General features: G+C 44.2%; 1 protein-coding gene across 1 annotated transcript in view; it reads left to right on the plus strand.

The window, feature by feature from the left end:
• The window catches only part of IL2RG (interleukin 2 receptor subunit gamma), a 35,113-nt gene extending 12,485 nt beyond the window's left edge, over positions 1 to 22,628 (plus strand). The window contains exons 5-8 of the mRNA XM_029607235.1: positions 12,086 to 12,248; positions 15,678 to 15,768; positions 18,515 to 18,599; positions 19,775 to 22,628. Of these exons, the coding sequence (XP_029463095.1) occupies positions 12,086 to 12,248; positions 15,678 to 15,768; positions 18,515 to 18,599; positions 19,775 to 19,996 (561 nt within the window). The 3' untranslated portion in view covers positions 19,997 to 22,628. The remainder of the gene's footprint in view (positions 1 to 12,085; positions 12,249 to 15,677; positions 15,769 to 18,514; positions 18,600 to 19,774) is intronic.
• The last annotated feature ends 87 nt before the right edge of the window (positions 22,629 to 22,715 follow it).

Here is a 22,715-nt window from a genome sequence, read left to right on the forward strand (position 1 = left end):
GGACTTTCTTGCCAAGCCCAGCATCACTCTTTTTACTGCAAAGTACTGCTTTGCTCGTCCAGTTTCCAGCTTCGCAAAGAATGCCCAGGGGGCCAGGTGTGAGTGAACCATGATCCTGGATACCCTGTGCTCCTTGGCTTGCACAATATAGCTAATCATTAGGGCCTCGGGAAACCAGTGACCTAACTGCTTGCACTAAGGAATGCCTTCACTTTGTTGTAGTTGCATATATAGGCGATCCAGGTGGCTGGAGCAAGTGATCTTCGCAGCATCTCCGAAGGACCATAGCTGCTCTGGAACCTCTCTGCCAATCAGCTCCGCTTGTGGTGCCAGATTCCTGAACAGAGACCACTAGGGATGTGAATCGTATTTCTGACGTTTGAAAATATCGTACGATATTGTCAAAGTCGTCAGAAATTGGGGGCTCCCCGAAACCAGGTTCTCTTATCATTTTGGGGGAGAGCGGGAAAAATGGCACACAAAAACAATCCCTAAACCCACCCCGACCCCCCCCCAAAATGTTTTAAATTACCTGGTGGTCCAGTGGTGGTCCCAGGAGCGATCTCCCGCTCTCGAGCAGTCAGCTGCCACTAATAAAAATGGCGCCGATGGACCTTTGCCCTTACCCTGTCCAGTGCTCCTACCATGTGACAGGGGCTGGCCAATGGCACGGATACCCTGTCACATGGTAAGGGCAAAGGTCCATCGGCACCATTTTTATTAGTGGCAGCTGATGGCTCGAGAGCGGGAGTTCGCTCCCGGGAGCACCACTGGAGCACCAGGTAATTTAAAACATTTTGGGGGGGGGGGGGTCAGGAGAGTGGGGGAAGCTAAGGGAGCTGTTTTGAAGGGTTGGGGTGGGTTTTTTGTTTATCGGCTCGGGCACAGCCCAAAAAAAAAAACCCGATCGGGCTGCACGAAAAAAAATTCACGATGTCAATCGGAACCAATTCCGGTTCTGATCCACATCTCTAGAGACCACGCAACGAGAGAGAGAATCAGCAATCTCATTGTGCATACCAGGAATGTGCTTTGCCCATGCCACAATGTTCATTCGCAAGCAGCATAATTCGAACTCTCAGCAGCTCTGACACCAGGAGGCACTTGGAGATTTGCTTGTTTATCGACTGTTCTACTGCTGCATTGTTGCACCATAAAATTACCAGTTGGCAACTAAGGACATTGCCCCAGATTTGCAGGACAACCACAATGGGGAATAGCTCAAGAAATGTGATATTCCTGGTTAACACAAACCAACAGGTGTGTTGCAAAATCAATTGCAAAGATCCATGTAAAACAAACCAGAAAAAACAATTTAAACAGGAAAAGTTCAATAATTCCAAAATGCCAAATCTTTATTGAAATGTCAGTCCCCTGACATGGACCGTATTTCGCAAAGGCTGCATCGGGAGGGACCAATTACATTGGTAAAATAAAGCGGCATTACATTCTTAAGAAATGTGTCTGCGAAAGCAAAATCAATTGTTAGGACCAAAGAAAGGATGGCATGGCTACAGAGGCAACTGTAAAATTACAAGGAAATGCAAACCCCAATAAATACATCAAGGGGAATTTCCAGAGGATAATTTGGGGGGTTGAACCAATTACCTGAAATAACACATCACTCAAGTTAAAACAAATTGTTTTCGCAGACACATGTCACAAGAATGTAATGCTGCTTTATTTTACCACACATAATTGGTCCCTCCCAATGCAGCCTTTGCGAAACACAGTCCGCGTCGGGGGACTGACATTTCAATAAAGATGTGGCATTTTGGAATTATTGAACTTTTCCTGTTGAAATTGTTTTTTCTGGTTTGTTTTACATGGACCTTTGCAATTGATTTTGCAACACACCTGTTGGATTGTGTTCATATTAGTGTGTTTGCTCATCGTGCCACACTTCGTTGTGGGTATATTCCTGGTTAAACCAGTTGCTGCCCAGCCTAGCCATTGTGCTGCACACCAGGCGCCTTTGAAGTACAGGCTTCGGTGTCTGAGGTCTGCCATCCGTATTCTTGCCACGGGATCCAGCTGAGTGCACAGATGAAGAACAGTGCCACTGACTGCGTGTCTCTTTGCTGGCTGATAGGTCCAGGCTTGGTAGAAGCATTGCAGGGACCCCCTCCCCATGCTCCCTATGCCCCCGCCTACGCTTGTTGCGACCAGGGCGGTATTGGCTGTGCTCTTCCGATTCCCCACCGCTACCAGGGAATGGTGAATATTCCCGATAGGAGTAGGGGGGGGATCTATTCGCATGGGGGGGGGGGGGGGTAAGTCAGGTTCTCTCTCTTGCATGGACCTGAAGCCCCATTGAAACGGCCTGTACCTCCAATAATGTTAGGGCCACCCGGATCCCTTATGGGGTAGAAATACTCAGTGGGACTTTGATAGCCCCTGCACCAAGGAGTGGGACTTCCATGGAAACACTCAGAAGACAAGTGTGAGGCCAGCCAGGATAGGGACCTGTAGCGCAGCTCCTCCTGAGGGCTGCGCCCTCTCGCAGAGCAGGGCTCATGAGGGGATGCCGAAGCATGATCCTCGCAGCCCGCTGAGTTTTGCACACCTGCTGCGTGTACCGGTGCGGGGGGAGGTGCGACCATTTCGGTCGAAAGGCTCACTTGGACTTTGGTCTCCTCAGCTCTGGGCCATGGCATCTCAGTGTTGAGCACATCGAGATTGCTACTGCCACTCGCTCGTGCTTTTCTTCCATGGTCCTTTTTCTGCACGGAGCCGCCTGGGTTCCGCTTGCCCATCCGCATCCGCTGCCTCTTTGTGCCACCTCTCCCAGACCTTATCACGCCTGCCATTGCTCCCTGAGGTGGCCCGAATGCGCTACCTTCTCCCCATCGGCTTCTGGCTCCCTTCTGATCAGAAACGCCAGCGGGCGGGAGGGCCATGGGAAGGGGACCTGCAGGTCCCGATCCAATGGGCACCTCGATGACGGAGGTGCCTAAAGCCTCAACAGCACACTGTGCTGAGATGTCAGACCTCAGGGACATCCGTGAAAAACCAGAGTGCCGGATTTCGCTGAATTAATAGCACCTAGCCAAAAGCAAAAAAAAAAAGTGTGTGTGGGGGGGGGGGGGGGGGGGGGAAGCATGTAAACAGTAGGACCACACGGAATCGAGAAAGGGGCAAAGCACGGGGCCGGAGCACAGCACGCTGCATCTGCTGCCCTCGAGGTCCACTAAAGACCGGTGTATTTTTTTTTTTAAACAAATACCCATTTCTTTATTCCTTTAAAAAAATTGTTTTTTTATATAACTCACCCAGGTCTACGAGGTCTGGGTCCCACCGGGAGTCAGGCTAGGACCGGAGCAGCCAAAAAAATCGCAAAATCAAAATTGTGCTGTGCCAAGCCAAGGAAGAATAGGCCAGGTGAGAGGGAGCCGTCAGGTTTTAAATCTCCCGCCAGTCCCTCCCCTGGCCAATCAAGTGGCCCGGCACTGGGGCGCGATCTCACGACATCATGATGCCCGATACCGGGCCAACCTGGGGGCGCGATGTCATCAGCACCACCCCTTGGAGCCCCTGAGTTTTGCAGTTTCCTTTCCATCAGAAAAGATTTGATTTTTGTGCTTTATTAATTCCTTTCATGTGTTTGAAATTCTGTTTCCTATCGCCCCTGTCTCTTCTCTCTTTTAGGGTATACATATTAAGCTCCTTCAGTCTCATCTCATATGGTTTTTATATATCGACCTGCACCATTTTGGTTGCCTTTCTCTAGTCTGACTCCATTCTGTTGCTATCCATTTTTTTAATTCTTTATTTATAAGTTATTTATAGTTGTAATAGCAGGGTAGGGATCTAAGGCTATGTTGTGGGTGACCAGGGAGTCCTCACATATTTTTAATCAGTTCTTTAAGACCAATAAAAGGACATCTAGGAAAATTAGTATATGAAGATTAAGAGCCCTACACCTGCTATTAAAAAATTCCGGTCTTCGGTGTATAGCAGCACTATCTTTTGCTGAAACAACTTTAAACTCGAGACACCAGGTTTGGGATTCCAAAATTTTAATCTTCTCATCAAGGCCCATAGCAACTGATTGAACAGCAAATATCTGCCCCTTCACTAATTCCACTGAAGAAGATCATCAAATCTCTTACTTACAGTTCTTTCCACGGTCACCATATCCTACCAAACATCCTCCAGACTGATGGTAACAAGTCTCTCCAAGGCGGACTTCCAAAAGAACACAGAAATCTTCCTAGATTGAGATTCCTCCACAGCAGAGGCTCATAATTGAACTCCATCCCAGGCCTCAGGTGCAACCAACATTGCACTGGTCATGGGAGGTAAGAGGCTGTCAGGACTTAAAAGATATTTCTTCCTCTGGCATGTGCAAAGCTGTCCCTCTGACACTACCAGCAACGAGGGAATCTCCCGAACACAGCTGCTTCCTGTTCCTCATCAACAGCTGAGGGATGGTTCGCTGAGAAGAGGAGCGAGATGCTAGAGGAGTTCGTACCCATTCTTTCCTCTTTACCATATTTATAATCACAAGAAGAAAAGGAAGAAGCTATCTAGGGCAACCAGGTAGTAACTCAATCAGTCTGAGCAGTCAAAATCCACAAGCACTGCTGAAAAGAAAAACCTGCTCCCAGGGGTGTGCCTCTTTGGCACGCGGTTTTGGCAGCACTCTGATGGCTGTGTGCTGCAGGGTTCTGCCTTTTGAAGAGGAGCCCGGGTACTGATCGATGACATCTTCCAAACCCCCTGTCAAACAAGAGATGTTCCAAAGCGAGAAGCAGCAGGAAGGCAGAATGAATGGCCTTCTTTCTCTAGTCCATTGAGTGCTCTTTCTTGCTCCAGTTCTGTAATGACCCAATAAAAAACATCAATCGAACTCGTTTAATCAGACTTCCTCTGGTAAAAACGATGTTGCATTGGATTCTGTAAACCATTGAATTGCAGATAGTTCATTATCCTTTCCTTTAGCAGTCTCTCCATTCATTTTCCCACCACTGAAGGCTGACCAGCCCATAGTATTCAGCCTCATCCTTGCTACCACTTTTTGTGAAATCTTCTCCAGTCCTGTAGCATTACTTCCATGTCCAGAGATGTATTAAACAAGTCTTTCAATGGACCTGCCAGCATTTCTCGGGACTCTCAGTATCCTGAGATGTATCTTATCTGGTCCCATGGCCTTGTCCATTTTCAGGTTTCCTAGTTCCATCCTCTCTCCTCTGTAAGTGAGGATGTATCTACCCTACTCTCATCTGTATTCTTGCTAGCCATTAACGATCCTCCTCTAATGTCTTCTTTAGTGAAAACCAAACTGAAGTATTTGTTTAAAATTTCTGCTATTTCTTCATCTTTCTTTACACTTTGCTTCTTGTCTCCTTTCAATCTTACAATGCCACTTCTGCTCTTCCTCCTTTCTCTGATGTATTTGAAAAATATTTTGTTTCCTCGCTTCATCTCTTTGGTGATCTTTTCTTCTACTCGAGCTTTTGACTTCTTCATTTCTTTTCTTATCTCTGGTAGCTTCACCAGATATTCTTCCCCATATGCCTCTTTTTTTGTGTTCCTTTGTACTTCTTGAATGCTTATCTTTTTGCCTTTATTTTCTCAACTATCATCTTGGAAAATCATATTGGTTTCCTTTTTACTTACTTGTATATACTTTTCTTTTTACATACTGTTGTTGCCTTTGTTATAACTGCTTTTAATTTGGCCCACTATTGTCCCATTTCACCAATTTCTAACCAGCCTTCTAGCTCCTCCTCAAGGTATGTTGCCATTTTATCAAAGTCTGTGTTTTTGAAATCAAGGTATGTTGCCATTTTATCAAAGTCTGTGTTTTTGAAATCCACATTTGAGATACTATTTCCATTTTTGAATAGCAAATCCAGAATTGCTCCTCCCCTCATGGATTCCATCACCATTTGTTTGAGCAGAGCCCCTTGATGGGCAATCATAATCTCTCTACTTCTTTCATTCTGCAGCAGGGTTACTCAAATCCACTTCTGGCAGATTTAAATCTTCAATAAATAGAACTTTTCCTTTCCTTCCCACCTTTTGGATGGGAAAGAAGAGAGAAGTGCTGTTTGGTGGAGATTTTAATCTGCCAGAAGTGTGACAAGGAAAAGTACAATAGTGGGGGTATGCAACCTCCCACCTGGCCAAGATGAGAAGACTGTAAAATTCTAATAGAGATAAAACAGCCAAATAAAATTGGCAACACAGTAATAATGGGAGATTTCAATTACAGCAGATAACAGCAGAAAATTTAAATTTTCTGCTGTTATCCGTATGGAGTTGCCGTATTATATGAATGATTTATAAAGCATGAACTTCCGTTTAATAAAATTCGGATATTAGTGAATGGGACTTCACTCTCTTACTTGCACTATTGACTTTGTGGATTTGCTTATGTGCAAGGTTGCTTCTGTATATTTTCAGATTTCAATTACCCCAATATTAATTAGGTAAATGTCACATCAGGACATGCTAGGGAAGTAAAGTTCCAATGCTATGAATGATTGCTTCATACAGCAGCTGGTCCTGGAACCAATGAGAAAGGGAGATATTTTAGATCTCGTTTTAATTGGAACACAGGACCTGGTAATCAGAGTAGTTAACTCTCAAGCAGATTGTGATAAATTGCAGGAGGACCTTAAGAGAGACTGGAAGATTGGGTGTCCATATAGCAGATGAAATATAATGTGGACAAGTGCAAGGTGATACATATAGGGAAAAATAATGCATGCTTGACTTACACGACGTTAGTTTCCATATTAGGAGTTACCACCTAGAAAAACGTTCTGGGTGTCATAGTCTATATTACATTGACGTTGTTGGCTCAGTGTGCTATGGCTGTCAAAAAAGCAAACCAAATGTTAGGAATTATTAGGAAGAGAATGACAAATAAAATGGAGGATGTCATAATGCCTCTGTATCGATCCATGGTGAGTCTGCACCTTGAATACTGTATGCAATTCTGGTCACCGATCTCAAAAAAGATATAGTTGAACTGGAGCAAGTAAAGAGAAAGGCGACCAAAATGATAAAAGGCATGGAACGGCTCCCCTATGAGGAAAGGCTAAAGAGGTTAGGACTGTTCAGCTTGGAGAAGGGATGGCTGAGGAGGGATGTGATAGAAGTCTATAAGATCATGAAAGGTCTTGAACAGGTAAATGTGAATCAGTTATTTTCTCTTTTAGATAATAGAAGGACTAGGAAACACTCCATGAAGTTAGCAAGTAGCACAATTAAAACAAATTGGAGAAAATAATTTTTTACTTAACACATAATTAAGCTCTGGAATTCATTGCCAGAGGATGTGTATAGCTTGGTTTAAAAAAAGGTTTGGACATATTCCTGGAGGAGTAGTTTATAAACTGCTATTAATCAAGTTGACTTAGGGAATAGCCACTGCTTATTAATTGCTTTAGTAGCATGGGATCTATTTAATGTTTGGGTACTTGCCAGGTACTTTTAACCTGAATTGGTCACTGCTGAAAACAGTTGATGGACCCTTGTCTGACTCTGTATGGCAACTTCTTATGTTCTCAGGGAGGACAGAGATAGCAGTAAAACTAAATTAATTCTTTAACTTGGCGTTTACTAAGGAAGATGTTAGAGACATACCTATCACTCACCAGAAGCAAACTCCTCTCAAATGATCACTCACAACAAAAGTGACACACTCTAGAGAGAGAAATAGTATTTTTAACTATTTACCATAAACACATTTAAACCAGACTAGAGACAATATCATCGGCATATGCTCAAGACAAGGTTTAATCCGCTGTCTCGCCCTCAATGGGCCGCAGGCAGTAGTCAGCCTATGAGCAAAAGAATTTTTAATCATCTATTGTCTCACGTCTACCATAACATAATTTTTTATAATTTTTTAATTTTTATAAATATCAACTATTCGAATTTAATCAAATTCAAGTATAAAGCATCTATTGAAAAAATCTCAAAACCGGCTTATTACCCAAATTTTTAGTAAAATATACTTAGCCAATAGGAGGTCATTCAAATATTCAACCCGACATGGGCCATGTTTCGACTCAAAAGAGTCTTTTTCAAGGGGAATGAATATAAAGGCTCTCTTTGTTACCGGTCAAAAATTATTTGAATTCCGGGATGCCAAAGTCACATCTCTCCGGTTCTCAACATGGCTGACTACTGCCTGTGGCACATTGAGGGCGAGAGACAGCGGATTAAACCTTGCCTTGAGCATATGCCGATGATATTGTCTCTAGTCTGGTTTAAATGTGTTTATGGTAAATAGTTAAAAATACTATTTCCCTCTCTAGAGTGTGTCACTTTTGTTGTGAGAGACATACCTATGCCAGAAACTTTCTTTGATAGTGATGATTCTGAGCAACTAAAGCAAATCACTGTGAAACTGTAGTAGATTAACCTGACAAACTAAAGCATAACAAAACACCCAGACCAAATGGTATTCGTCCCTGAGTTCTGAAATAACTCAAATATGAGACTGCAAACCATTTCTAGTAATGGTTTAATAGTAACCTGGCATTTAAAATAGCCATAGTATCTGATGGCTGGAGGGGTAGCCAATGTGACACCGATTTTTAAAAACGGTTCCAATGATGAGCCTGACATCGGTGCTGGGCAAACTGTGGAAGCCATTCTTAAAAACAAAATTACTGGCTGTATAGATGGACATGAATTAATGGAAAAAGGTCAACATGGTTTTAGCAAAGGAAAGTCTTGTATAGATCATGTATAGCATTTTTGGATAATACTTACATTGATCCAGTAACAGCCATCTTAATCTGAAGAGAATGCACTTTGCTTTAGGAGCCATACATCTAGTAGATGACTTGCTTGTGTACTTGGAATTACCAGTTCATCATAAGTACGGTACCTCCAGCACTTCACCCAGACCATCCAAAAACTGCAGTCAAAAGATAAGTGTGATTTCAATTGCACAAGCCAATTAGCAGGTGTACAAATGTACAAGTTTGTGGACAAACTTCTGAACTCCACCCAGAATGCCTATAAACTGCCCCTCTTTTCTCACACTTATGAGCACAAATATGCACAAACTCTCCAAGTTTATACACTAGAATTTGTGCACATCCTATGCTCTTTACGTGTGAGATACACATGCTAATTATACACATGCAACACCTACGCATCGCTTTGAAAATTATCTCCTAAATGTGTTATTTTCTGATCCTGCCCAAATATGTCCCTGGGAATGTTTTCCCTAAAAGTGTTTTGTGTTGTGGGATAATGCACATCATTTTTAGACACCATTTTACACTGCTAAATCACTTTTTACCCACGTAAATGGATTTGAAAATTGCTCTCTCCATGACCACTCTCAAAAGTTAATTCTGAAAGGAGTTACGCATGCAGCATTACCAGATAAGCACTAACTAGCCTGCACTCGTATACATATGAGTTTATAAATATCAAAAGTATGCACACCCAATAAGCTGTGCAAAAAAGGAACAGTTTGGGGCCTTCTGGGTGGTGCCAAGAGGTACGCGCGTAAGTTGCTATTTTATAAGAAATGTATGCAAATACATTAGCAATTTATTTGTACAATTGTACATTGGCTAATTGTCTAGCGCAATTGATAGACTCATCTGCTGCCTGCCTTATTGGGGTGGAAGGTCTAGATGATGTGGGGGAAGTTCAGGGTGCATGAACTGGAGATGCACTGGGTGAACTGGTGCAGGTATCGGCAAACTGGTGATTTCAAGTATGTGTCCGTATTTTAAAATACATCAACTTCTGCATGTAAATCAGGGTTTTACACATTTAAGTTCTATTTATTTTTGTGTGTAAAATATACACACGTATGTTTATGAAAGCGGTAAAGTGTGCGCTTTCAATGCTTTGCAAATATTTTCGTGTACTGAAACATTCGCACAGATGTTGGGGTGGAGAGAAGCCTGTTTTATAGTACGTGCAGGCCAGATATGTACAGATTATAAAATACTACAATAGATTTCCATGTACCCATATACATGCGTATATGGGGGCCACATGGAGATCTTTGAAAGTTATCTTTTCAGTACCTATGGAATATTTCTTTTTCCATCCATTGATAATCAGAAAAGTCCAAACATCTCAAGATATCTGCCCTCCAGGGCTCAAAATCGCAGAAAGCGGCATGAGGCTAGAGTCTCATAGTCCAGAAGTTAGGAATCAGACAATGAACATATCAGGTGGCAAGTTTAAAGCACTTGTACACTTCTGTCCTGTAGGACACCCTGCTGCAGGTACTGAGTATAAGTGGTTTCAGTCACAAGCTCCATAACACAACAGGGATGCAGGTCACATGAGTGCTAGAAACTAGAAGGGTTTAATGAGGGATGGATGATTCTACACATGCTGCTTCTTATACGCTTCCTCGGAGCACCACAGCTCCCCACTGTCAGAGACAGGATGTGGTGACAATCTGACCCACTTTAGCAGATGTTATGTTCTTAGGTACTAAGAGGGTAATTTTCCACACTTTTCATACGGGTAAACAGGAAACTACCTCTCCCCTGCCCCCCCCCGCGCCCCCCCCCCCCCCCCCCTTGTGCTGTTCCCAGCACGGGGGGGAAAAAGGGTGAGGTCTGGGAGGGAAGGGAAGGGAAGCCCAATGATTTCATTTTGCACAGTATCCTCTTTCACCCAACAGCCAGGCCCACTGGTACAATGGATGTAATCCACTTTGAAGTGCCTGAAAAAGCGGAATATAAATAACAATTAAATAAATAAAATGTACCCACAGTCCCATAAGCAATCATGGAGAGCCCAGCAGAAGAAGGGGTGTTTAGGACGATAACATGATAAAAGGGCAGGGGGGGGGGAGTTTGAAAACAGAAATACCAAAGGGGTGGGGTAGTGAGAGGTTTAGCTGAGTGCACGTTAGTAAAAGAAAGTTATGGGAGGAGGTTTTAACAGGAGTGTTTGGGGAGGGTAATTAGTAATATGGATTTTGAAGAGGAGGAAATAGGACTGATTTAGCAGAACAGGGAGGTGAGAGGGAGTCTAGTAAAATGGTTTAAGAGGAATTATTAAATTAAGTTTAGGTGAAGGGGGATTGCTGTTGTATTCCAAGGTATTGGCAGGGTTGGGAGGTTGCACTATTGCAAACAGCCCACTCATCACTTCCTCGGGTGCAGGGGCAATGGGAGAGAGAATGGAAGCATAGACGAACTTTCCTGCAGGTCATGGGGTAGCCGGGTTGCTGCCAGCAAGCTACAACTCAGCAGAAATCCACTAGGTCTATGCCCCAGATTGGTGGTGGGCTGTGTGCCATTTAGTAGTTCCACAGAGACCTTGAGGGCCAGATATTTGGGTGGTTGACTCGCTAGTTTTAGTGGCTGTGTGGACTGTTGCAGCAGGGTTTAGTGGTAGGATGTGAAGGTAGAGTGGGCTGAGTGTTGGATTAGGGATGAAATCTTGTGTGCTCATCTACCCAGGATAGGAAAGAAGCATGGACCCAAAACACATCAGTGGTTTGACTGCATTGGACGTCCAAAAAAAAGCGTTGGGAAAACCTGCATGAAGTGGCAGCTAAACCTCAAATTAGCAGTAAATTCATCAAACGTCCTAAGAGCATTGGGATAACCTGCACGGAGTGACCATAGTTAGAGCCCAACTTTCAGTGAGCATGGGGAGAGAGGATGGATTTTTGTCAATAGCCTCACTAATTTGGGTGGTTGTATGGGTTATTACAAAACTTGGTAATAAGACACGGAAGGGAGCCTGGATAATTGTATTAAATCAAAGAGGAAAATAAGAAGGCCTGAAATGGGCGACCAGCACTGGCACTCGAGAGCAGCACTTTGACTGGTTTGGGGCATGCTTGGCACAGATGTGAAAAGGTTCGGAGGTCAGGTAAAAGATCTGGTTGGGGGAAGGGGAGCTCCTGCTGGGTTGTGCATGGCAGGAACTTTCAAACTGTGCGCAAAACTGTAAAGCTTGTGGGGACATTTTACCTGCAGACTTTTACTCAGTTTTCAAAGTGGATAAATGTAAACTGAACAGACTGGATGGACCAATTAACTGTTTAGTTTCATCATTGCTTTCTTACAAGGAGAGCTGTTTTCAGATGGATTTCAGTGTCCCCCTTTGCTTTTTCTTTCAGGAGCTGGAGGTGTACAAATCAGAGTTTACATACTCCAGTGTGGACCCTGAGAAGCAATACACTTTCCAAGTGCGCAGCAAGATCAACCAGTACTGTGGCAGCAGTACCCTCTGGAGCGACTGGAGTTACGCCATCAACTGGGGCAAAAACACAACCATTCCTGGTACAAGCGGCACTCAGAATCCAGTCATGGCTCACCACGAGCCTCCAAAAGAGTCCTGTCCCAAAGCAATGATGCATTCCCCAAATACAGCCCAAGGTCTCTCATTCCCAAAGCATTCCCCCACCGAGAGTCAAGGATCCCCTCTCCCAAAGCTTCCAGCACACAGATAGCTTAAGGCCCTAACCCAAAGAGGGACTCACACCCCCACTGCCACAGCAGCCAACCACAAAGTGCCATGGGTCCTCCTCAAAAAGCCTTCCACTACATGTAGCACCTTAATGCTACCTCTCACACCCACTTAGGCAGGGTCCCACTGTGCACTGCTCAAGCTTCACCTGCACACATGCTCCTATGCTGGCAACCTCCAATTGGGTTCCCGTTTGCCTATGGGAAAAGATATTGCCCCTGTATTGGCAGATCTGCATTGGCTTCCTGTTAGATAGTGGATTGCATATATGCTAGCAACTACCATCTTCAAGCTTCTAAATAATGATCAGCTTAGTTGGGTAAGCTCTGGCCTAAGAGTATACAGGTCTGTGTGATCTCTGAGATCAGCCCAAAAGAATCTACTTGAGGTCCCAACAGTGAAGCAGGCCCATCTTAACATCACCAGAGACAGGGCCTTTTCTTTTTTTTTTTTTCAGAAATCTTTTTTATTGAGCAAGACATGGAATTCACACAAATAGCATAATATTAGTAAACAGTAACAGTATGAAATAACCTCTCCCCCATCATCACTCATCCCAACTCACATCCATTAAATCCTGTGAATCATGGCCCATATCTTTTTACTTCTTTCCATTCCGATACATAACCCAAGTTCTCCAGCTGTATTTTTTCAATAGGTGGTAAATGCATCAGAGAAAAATTGCCAAGTCTTCACATACTCCTTAGATACCTTGTCTGTAATATAACATACATCGTATCTTTCCATTTGCATAATGACTGCACATTTGTTGTCACCAAGCATCTAAAGAAGGCGATACCTCTTGTATCCATTCCCATAAAATACATTGTCTTGCCACCAACAAAGCTATAATAAGAAACTGATAATATCCATTATACAGATGAGGAACTAGATCTTTTAATTGGTCAACATCTTCCAGTACTAAAAGTTCAGCCTGCATTGGCACCATCACCTGAAGACATATACCGGTATGTCATTATTCCACCTCTGACAAACGTCATGTCTGTGCCTCCAAGCCCTCTTTAATCTTACCAATTGTCGATTGGATTTTAGATAATCGATCCTCCAAAACCACAGCCAAACATTCTTAGAGAGCAAATGTACCATTTCATCCGACATAACTGCGAAGACTTTTTCTGTCTCTTTTTCCCATTTTGGGGTAGATATTCAAACGCTACTTAACTGGATAAATCAGACTTACCCTGCTGCATAGTTAGCCATGTAGTCAGTGGGCATAACTGGGCAGCGCTACCTATCTGGCTAATAGCCGTATAATTAGCGATATTGAGCCTTATCCAGTTAAGTTAACCGGATAAATTAGACGTGGCCCATACCAGGTCTAAAGTTAGCTGAACAAGTTTATCTGGCTAACTTAACTACTTATCTAGGTATATTCAGTGGCATTGCCAGATAAATTTTAACTTACATACATTTTAATATTTACCCATGTGTGTCTATGAGAAAAATGTTTAGTAAATAGGCACCTATGTTTTTCTGCACTTAGGCCTGGTAACTGTCTTTCTCCAGGAAATTGTGCAGAATTATGATGGGTCTTGACCATAGGTCTTTTGTGTTGCACTTCCCAGCAAATTCTCAGCTGGGTCCCCTGCAGATGGTTCTGTAGAACCAATCACAACCAAGGGCATTGGCTTCCTAATAATAGATAGTGAATAACATTTTCATGCTTGCAAAAGGTTACAGCTTCTTGGGGTAAAGGCAGGACATGCCTAGTTTTTTGAATTACCCCTTCAGTTTTGACACCTAGGTTAGCCTCCGGGCTGCCAGGAACTACAGAACACTGCAGAAGTTAGGAGGGAGGGAAGAAATGTAACAGAAATAAAAGCACATATCACCACAGACCTCATCCTAAGGTCTCTGCTTCAAAAGCATTTCCCCACAGAGATCCCAGGGTCTCCCTCCTATTCCAGTTCCCCTGAAAGTATTACACCACAGAAAGCCCACAGTCTCCCTTCCTTCCCAAGAAGTCCCCACTGAGAGTTTAGGGTCCCACCCTTAAAGCATTACCCCCACAAAGAGCCTTGAGTCCCTATCCCAAAACATTCCCCCACAGAGAGCCCAGGCTTCCCCCTCCCAAAGCATTCCCCAAGACAGATCCCAGTACCCCTACATCAGAGCATTCACCACCAAGAATCCAGGTCCCCCTACCTGCAGAGAACCCAGCTCTACCATTGAAAATTTAGGGTCCTCCCTTCTAGAACATTCCACCATAGAAAACTAAGTACCTCCCACTGAGCATTCCAACACAGAGATCCTAGGATCCCCCTTACTCAGAAGAGACATTGCAGGGTGGTGTTACACTGCGGGAGGATCTGTCCTTCCAGTACTGACACTGCAGGGTGGTGTAACAATGGGGGAAGTGCTATTCTGCCAGTACAGACACTGCAGGGTGGTGTAACAATGGGGGAAGTGCTATTCTGCCAGTACAGACACTGCAGGGTGGTGTTACTCTTTACCATAGACAGCCTGGGGCGCTTCTTCCTAACCCAGGATCCCTCCCATCACAAAGCACTCCAGCACAGAAGACCTAGAGCCTTCCACCCCCAAAAACGCTTTCCCCCACATGCACACACAAAGAATTGCCCCACAAGAGAGCCCCAGGATTCCTCTGCCTGTTTCATCTGGTCCTAATATACAGCCATTAAGAATTTAAATAAATAAATAAGTGTGATGAACATTTTCGGCAAAAAACAAACCAGAATATCAAAATGTAGTGAATAGATTATATTAGTGAACCATCATAATAACTACCAGTTATTCAACCTTTATTGTTTTTCATTAATCATAGATCCAAATCCAATACCAATATTTTTCAATTTTTATCTTTCTGCAAGTAAAATCACCATAACGCCTTTAAGTAATTAACAGTGGTCAGTAATTTCCCAGACGCTTCTTAAACTCCAACGCCAATAGCTTGTAAGTATGCAAACATGATCTTGTAAATAATGCTTTCATTTGTCCTGAGCTGAGCCATGTTTCAAAAATCAAGTCTGCATCAGGGGAGCCAGTCACATATTCTTCAAAATTAGTAGGCACTCCATTGGCACCATTAATATAATCTATTCACTGTATTTTGATATTCTGAATAATACACGGCAACCAGTTACAACCTAAGCCTATCACTCAACCTAGGACCTGAAAACATAAAACCAACTCTTCCCACATCCCAAGAAACAGGAAAGTTCAGCCTTCGCCAAATAACCAAATCTTTCTTTCCACATTAGATCTGGGCTTCTCTATCCAAACACTGGTGACAAGTCTGGTCTCCTCTCTGCTTGTCCTATTTCTGCTTATTTTACTGATCAGAAGGGAAAGGTAAGCTCTGGGATTTTTCACTGTAACACCTTAATATACATAAAAAGTTCCAAACTAAAACCAAGGAGTGCTGCTTAAGAAGATGTTACACTGGGGAGGCTGTGTCCTTCCACTGCAGACACTGCAGGGTGGTGTTACACTGGGGAGGCTGTGTCCTTCCAGTACTGACACCGCATGCTGGTATAACAATGGGGGAGGTGCTATTCTGCCACTGCAGACACTGCAGGGTGGTGTTACACTGGGGAGGCTGTGTCCTTCCACTGCAGACACTGCAGGGTGGTGTTACACTGGGGAGGCTGTGTCCTTCCACTGCAGACACTGCAGGGTGGTGTTACACTGGGGAGGCTGTGTCCTTCCAGTGCAGACACTGCAGGGTGGTGTTACACTGGGGAGGCTGTGTCCTTCCAGTGCAGACACTGCAGGGTGGTGTTACACTGGGGAGGCTGTGTCCTTCCAGTGCAGACACTGCAGGGTGGTGTTACACTGGGGAGGCTGTGTCCTTCCAGTGCAGACACTGCAGGGTGGTGTTACACTGGGGAGGCTGTGTCCTTCCAGTGCAGACACTGCAGGGTGGTGTTACACTGGGGAGGCTGTGTCCTTCCAGTGCAGACACTGCAGGGTGGTGTTACACTGGGGAGGCTGTGTCCTTCCAGTGCAGACACTGCAGGGTGGTGTTACACTGGGGAGGCTGTGTCCTTCCAGTGCAGACACTGCAGGGTGGTGTTACACTGGGGAGGCTGTGTCCTTCCAGTGCAGACACTGCAGGGTGGTGTTACACTGGGGAGGCTGTGTCCTTCCAGTACTGACACTGCAGGGTGGTGTTACACTGGGGAGGCTGTGTCCTTCCAGTACTGACACTGCAGGGTGGTGTTACACTGGGGAGGCTGTGTCCTTCCAGTACTGACACTGCAGGGTGATGTTACACTGGGGAGGCTGTGTCCTTCCAGTACTGACACCGCATGCTGGTATAACAATGGGGGAGGTGCTATTCTGCCACTACAGACACTGCAGGGTGGTGTTACACTGGGGAGGCTGTGTCCTTCCACTGCAGACACTGCAGGGTGGTGTTACACTGGGGAGGCTGTGTCCTTCCAGTACTGACACCGCATGCTGGTATAACAATGGGGGAGGTGCTATTCTGCCACTGCAGACACTGCAAGGTGGTGTTACACTGGGGAGGCTGTGTCCTTCCACTGCAGACACTGCAGGGTGGTGTTACACTGGGGAGGCTGTGTCCTTCCACTGCAGACACTGCAGGGTGGTGTTACACTGGGGAGGCGGTGTCCTTTCAGTGCAGACACTGCATGGTGGTGTTACACTGGGGAGGCTGTGTCCTTCCAGTGCAGACACTGCAGGGTGGTGTTACACTGGGGAGGCTGTGTCCTTCCAGTACTGACACTGCAGGGTGGTGTTACACTGGGGAGGCTGTGTCCTTCCAATACTGACACTGCAGGGTGGTGTTACACTGGGGAGCCTGTGTCCTTCCAGTACTGACACTGCAGGGTGGTGTTACACTGGGGAGGCTGTGTCCTTCCAGTACTGACACCGCATGCTGGTATAACAATGGGGGAGGTGCTATTCTGCCACTACAGACACTGCAGGGTGGTGTTACACTGGGGAGGCTGTGTCCTTCCAGTACTGACACTGCAGGGTGGTGTTACACTGGGGAGGCTGTGTCCTTCCAGTACTGACACTGCAGGGTGGTGTTACACTGGGGAGGCTGTGTCCTTCCAATACTGACACTGCAGGGTGGTGTTACACTGGGGAGGCTGTGTCCTTCCAGTACTGACACTGCAGGGTGGTGTTACACTGGGGAGGCTGTGTCCTTCCAGTACTGACACCGCATGCTGGTATAACAATGGGGGAGGTGCTATTCTGCCACTGCAGACACTGCAGGGTGGTGTTACACTGGGGAGGCTGTGTCCTTCCAGTGCAGACACTGCAGGGTGGTGTTACACTGGGGAGGCTGTGTCCTTCCAGTACTGACACTGCAGGGTGGTGTTACACTGGGGAGGCTGTGTCCTTCCAATACTGACACTGCAGGGTGGTGTTACACTGGGGAGGCTGTGTCCTTCCAGTACTGACACTGCAGGGTGGTGTTACACTGGGGAGGCTGTGTCCTTCCAGTACTGACACTGCAGGGTGGTGTTACACTGGGGAGGCTGTGTCCTTCCAGTGCAGACACTGCAGGGTGGTGTTACACTGGGGAGGCTGTGTCCTTCCAGTGCAGACACTGCAGGGTGGTGTTACACTGGGGAGGCTGTGTCCTTCCAGTGCAGACACTGCAGGGTGGTGTTACACTGGGGAGGCTGTGTCCTTCCAGTGCAGACACTGCAGGGTGGTGTTACACTGGGGAGGCTGTGTCCTTCCAGTGCAGACACTGCAGGGTGGTGTTACACTGGGGAGGCTGTGTCCTTCCAGTGCAGACACTGCAGGGTGGTGTTACACTGGGGAGGCTGTGTCCTTCCAGTGCAGACACTGCAGGGTGGTGTTACACTGGGGAGGTTGTGTCCTTCCAGTACAGACACTGCATGGTGGTGTTACACTGGAGGAGGTACTGTCCTGTCAGTGTTGTATTGCATGAATCACTGGGACACCTTGGGAGGTGTTGCTCAGCTCACTCCCCTCCCCCACCAGACTTCTGTCCTTCTGATTGTGGGCATTATTCTTACTATTACATATACAGTTGTTGCTATAATCTTTGGTGCACTCTTGAAATTCCTCTTTTATTGTTTTCTCTTTCTAGAGTTTGGCTTATTATTGTTCCAAACATTCCAAATCCTAGCAAGAACTTTGAAGAGCTTTTCCAGACTCATAAAGGCAACTTTCCTGTAAGTTTTCTGCATTCTTTCTATACAGTGTCTGAGTTTTGATATTTCAGTAATAAGACAGTTTTGGTGGGAACCAGAGTGCTGCACCCTGCCATGAAGAAGCCCTGGCAGGGACAGGGGATTCAGTAGAGTGAGCATTCACAGCCCCCAGAGGAAGGAGTACAGCCATTGCCCAGTGGTGGCACCTAGTGGCCGGATCTAGTATGCACAACGGCTGGGTTCTGGCAGGGTCTGTGGTCTGTGGCACCTAGCCAAGGACGGTCACTTATAGATGTGATAGAGGGGAGGAAATCTCCCAGGTTGTTATGAATAAAGCTTTTATGATTCCAAAGCCTAATGGAGGCCACTTTCACCTGAGCTGAAAGCCAAAAGAGACAGCAGGAAATTGCAGCCCCCCCCCCCCCCCCAAACAAAATGGATTAAAGGTACTACAAGGTAAAGAGTGCAATTCCTGGCAGGAAAGAGGAAATGCGTAACTGTGAATGCTTTGGTGGGCAGGAATTATTAGGTTATGCTTTGATGTTCACCTTTCTGTCACAGGACTATGCAGTGAAGCAACCAGTAACAGGATTGCTCTTTGATATCTTCTGCCATACAAGGGAGAGACTACCACCCACCCCAAGAGTGAGCAGAAATGTAGGATAGATAGTCCGTCCATCCCCCCCCCCCCCCAAGAAGAAGCAGACATTTAGGGTAAAGAGTCCCCACATCCCGAGGGAGCAGAAATGCAGGAGAAAGTCCCCACCCACTCCAAGAGGGAGCAGAAATGCGGAAAAAGCAGCAGTTCATTGGATAGAGCCCCTAAAGAGAGAGATCATCAGTTCAGGGGAAAGAGCTCCCCAGGAAAGGTAGAAGTACAGGAGAGAAAGACCCTCCCAACAGGAAAGAGACACAGTGTAAAAGAGAGAGAGACCCCCTTCCCCCAACCACCAAGAGTTAACAGCAGGGCAGGAAGAGAACACCCATTAGCAATAAACAGAGCTCTTCCTACAGGCACAGGCATACCCATCAAACATATACACAGCACCTCCTGCTGATATCAGCATCTCTACTTTCTTCCTGTAGCTGGAGGGCCTCCAGTTCAGCACTGGATGGGACTTCTACATGGGTGGGATGTACTAGAGATCCCATGAAAGTAGCTTGTTCCTCACACTCTGTCTCTCTGTTTCCAAAAGGAATGGGCAGGAGTGTCCAAGGACATCGTGGACAGCTTCACACCCAGCTACAACGAGACCCTTTGTTATGTGAGTGAGGAGCCTGTACCCGAGAGAGGAGGAGAGACAGGTCTCTGCCTGCAGCCAGAGACCAAACCCCAGACTGTCTCATCTGTAGCTACAGACCTGCAGGCAGGAGACTCCCAGAAACTCTCCTGCACAAAGACACACATAAAAGTGTAAACCTGACCTCCTTTCTCCTCTTTCTGTGTTGGGATCCAAAGAAAATGTATGTGGGACCCAGAGGGGAGGGTGCTCTTAGTTCCACCCTAGTACTGGGGGTAAATGTGTATGTGGCTCCAAGATTCCATAGCCACTGCATTGTGTGTGCTAATGTACAGACATAACCAGTAATAAAGAAATCTGAATGTCTGCATAGTTAGTATTTCTGTAAATGCATATCAAACATACATTTTTGGATTCAGATATAAACAATATTTCATCACCTTTTAATCTCTGGCAAAAAACCATCAACGAAATAGCCAATGATCTATGGCCTTTACAAGAAAAAAAACATCCACAAAAAAGAAAATTATTCAAAACAAAAGAAACCATGGTACAATGAAGACTTACGACATACCAAACTAACCCTAAGAAAATATGAGAAGAAATGGAGGAAAAAACTGATCAACCGAAAACCTTGCAAAAAACAAATTATAACTATCTAACTACAGAGAAAATAAATAAATAAATAAATAAATAGACAGATAACTAAATAAAACAAAAAAAACCCCAATACTATGCTAATCAAATTCATGTAGTAATCTACAACTCTAAACTTCTCTATGAACAGTAAGAAACCTTATCAAAGATCCAACATCCTCCACTTCAAACAACTATGACTTCACAAAAACCTCATGCAATGACTATGCAAAGTATCTTCTATATAAAATAAATACCCTCAAGTCACAATTCTCCAAACCATCAAGCAGATATCTCAGAAACTCACCCTTCCAAACCAAAATGGACTTCTTTTAACACAGTGTCAAAACTAGAAGTGAATCAGATAATCAATAAAATGAAACCTGCGTACCAACCACTAGATCCTATCCCAGCTAATACCCTTAAAAAAGTAAACACCATAATCGCACCAATAATCACAACAATAATAAACCACTATCACAAGGAATAGTCCCCAAGATGGCAAAACAAGCTATTGTGAAACTAACTTTGAAAAATAAAACTGGAACATTGGATGAATGGGACAACTATAGACCAATCTCAAACTTACCTTTCATCTCAAAAGCATTAGAAAAAGCAGTTTTAGCTCAATTATAAAATCACCTGGATGACAACAATATTCTATTCCCAAACCAATTTGGATTTAGAAAAAATGTTCACCTGAAACTCTACTCATATCCCTAACAGACAACATACTAAAAGGATTTGATCATAATGAATCATATTTACTGGTTCTACTAGACTTAAAAGCAGCATTTGACACTGTGGACCATCATCTAATCTGCCAACAACTAAAAAAAATTGGAATTGATGGAAACGTTCACAAATGGTTCTCCTTCTTCCTTAAGAATAGAATTTTCAAGTAAAATTAGACATCTAATTATCAGACATATTTACAATAGACAAAGGAGTTCCACAAGGCTCAGCACTCTCGGCAACCCTGTTCAACATCTACCTCCTACCAATATGCACTCTCGTAGAAATCTGAACATGAAATTTTTCATATCCGCCGATGATATTCAATTTTACATTCCATTCGATAAAACTTTTGAAAGAGCGACAGCAACCTTAACAATATACATGAGATCAATCCAACAAGAAATTTATCTTCTAAAACTTGCACTTAACACCAATACAAATTAAATAATATGGCTAAGAAGAGACAACAAAAATCTCAAACAGCCCACCAATTGTTGGAATACATCCTCAAATGAAGTCCATGACCTTGGAATACAGATTGATGAAAACATCAACATGAAAAAACATAAGTAAAATAATGAAATCTGGATATTCTAAACTCAGAATCTTACACCATCTAAAACTATTACTTACCTTCCAAGATTTCACCCCAGTCCTACAAACTTTAATATTTTCGAACCAAGACTATTGCAACTCACTTCTGTTAGGCCTTCCCGCAAGCACAATTAAACCACTACGACTTCTCCAAGATGCTTCAGCAAGACTCCTTATAGGAACTAAAAAATTTGATCATATTATCCCTTCTCTAATCAACCTTCACTGGCTTTCAATAAAGTTCAGAATTCATTACAAAGTATTATCCCTCATCTTTAATATTATAAACAAATATGATCCATCTTCTCCAGGAATAACAATAAAAGCTACAGCCTGCAAAGAAATCTCAAAACAGAAATCTTCTTACAGTTCTTTCAAATCTGAACACTCATCTAACCCAAATAAGAAAACGAATGTTCATAATAGCAGGACCCAAACTATGGAACGATCTACCCGGATCAATAAGACTGTTATTGGGAAACAATTAATTCAAACAAGAACTTAAAACCTGGCTCTTCATTAAAGCCTACGAACTAATGTAAAGAAATATCAAACAAGCCACTTAATGAATATTATTTTTCCAGAAATATTACTTCTCAGAACAGCAAATAATATTTGACTGAAATCTATTCAAAACTGAAACTGTAAATATCAATATTAGATTGTTAACTTTGAATGTTTTGATTAGTCAATAGTATTAAAATAGATACAATTGCTTTAAATAAGAACCTGATAATACAATATTATACAATGTAATCGAATGCAATTTATGTGAACCGTTGTGTCCTTCTGTTGGAACAACGGTATATAAAAAGCATAAATAAATAAATGTGCGTACCCACGTCTCTGTGTAGTGAATACATCCACGTCTATGAAAAAAGCAGAGAGAGGCCCCTGCGGGCTGCGTCAAGGTTTCTGGCTGCCCTGA

The sequence above is a fragment of the Rhinatrema bivittatum genome, chromosome 6, assembly GCF_901001135.1.
Source record: "Rhinatrema bivittatum chromosome 6, aRhiBiv1.1, whole genome shotgun sequence".
Classification (NCBI taxonomy): domain Eukaryota; kingdom Metazoa; phylum Chordata; class Amphibia; order Gymnophiona; family Rhinatrematidae; genus Rhinatrema; species Rhinatrema bivittatum.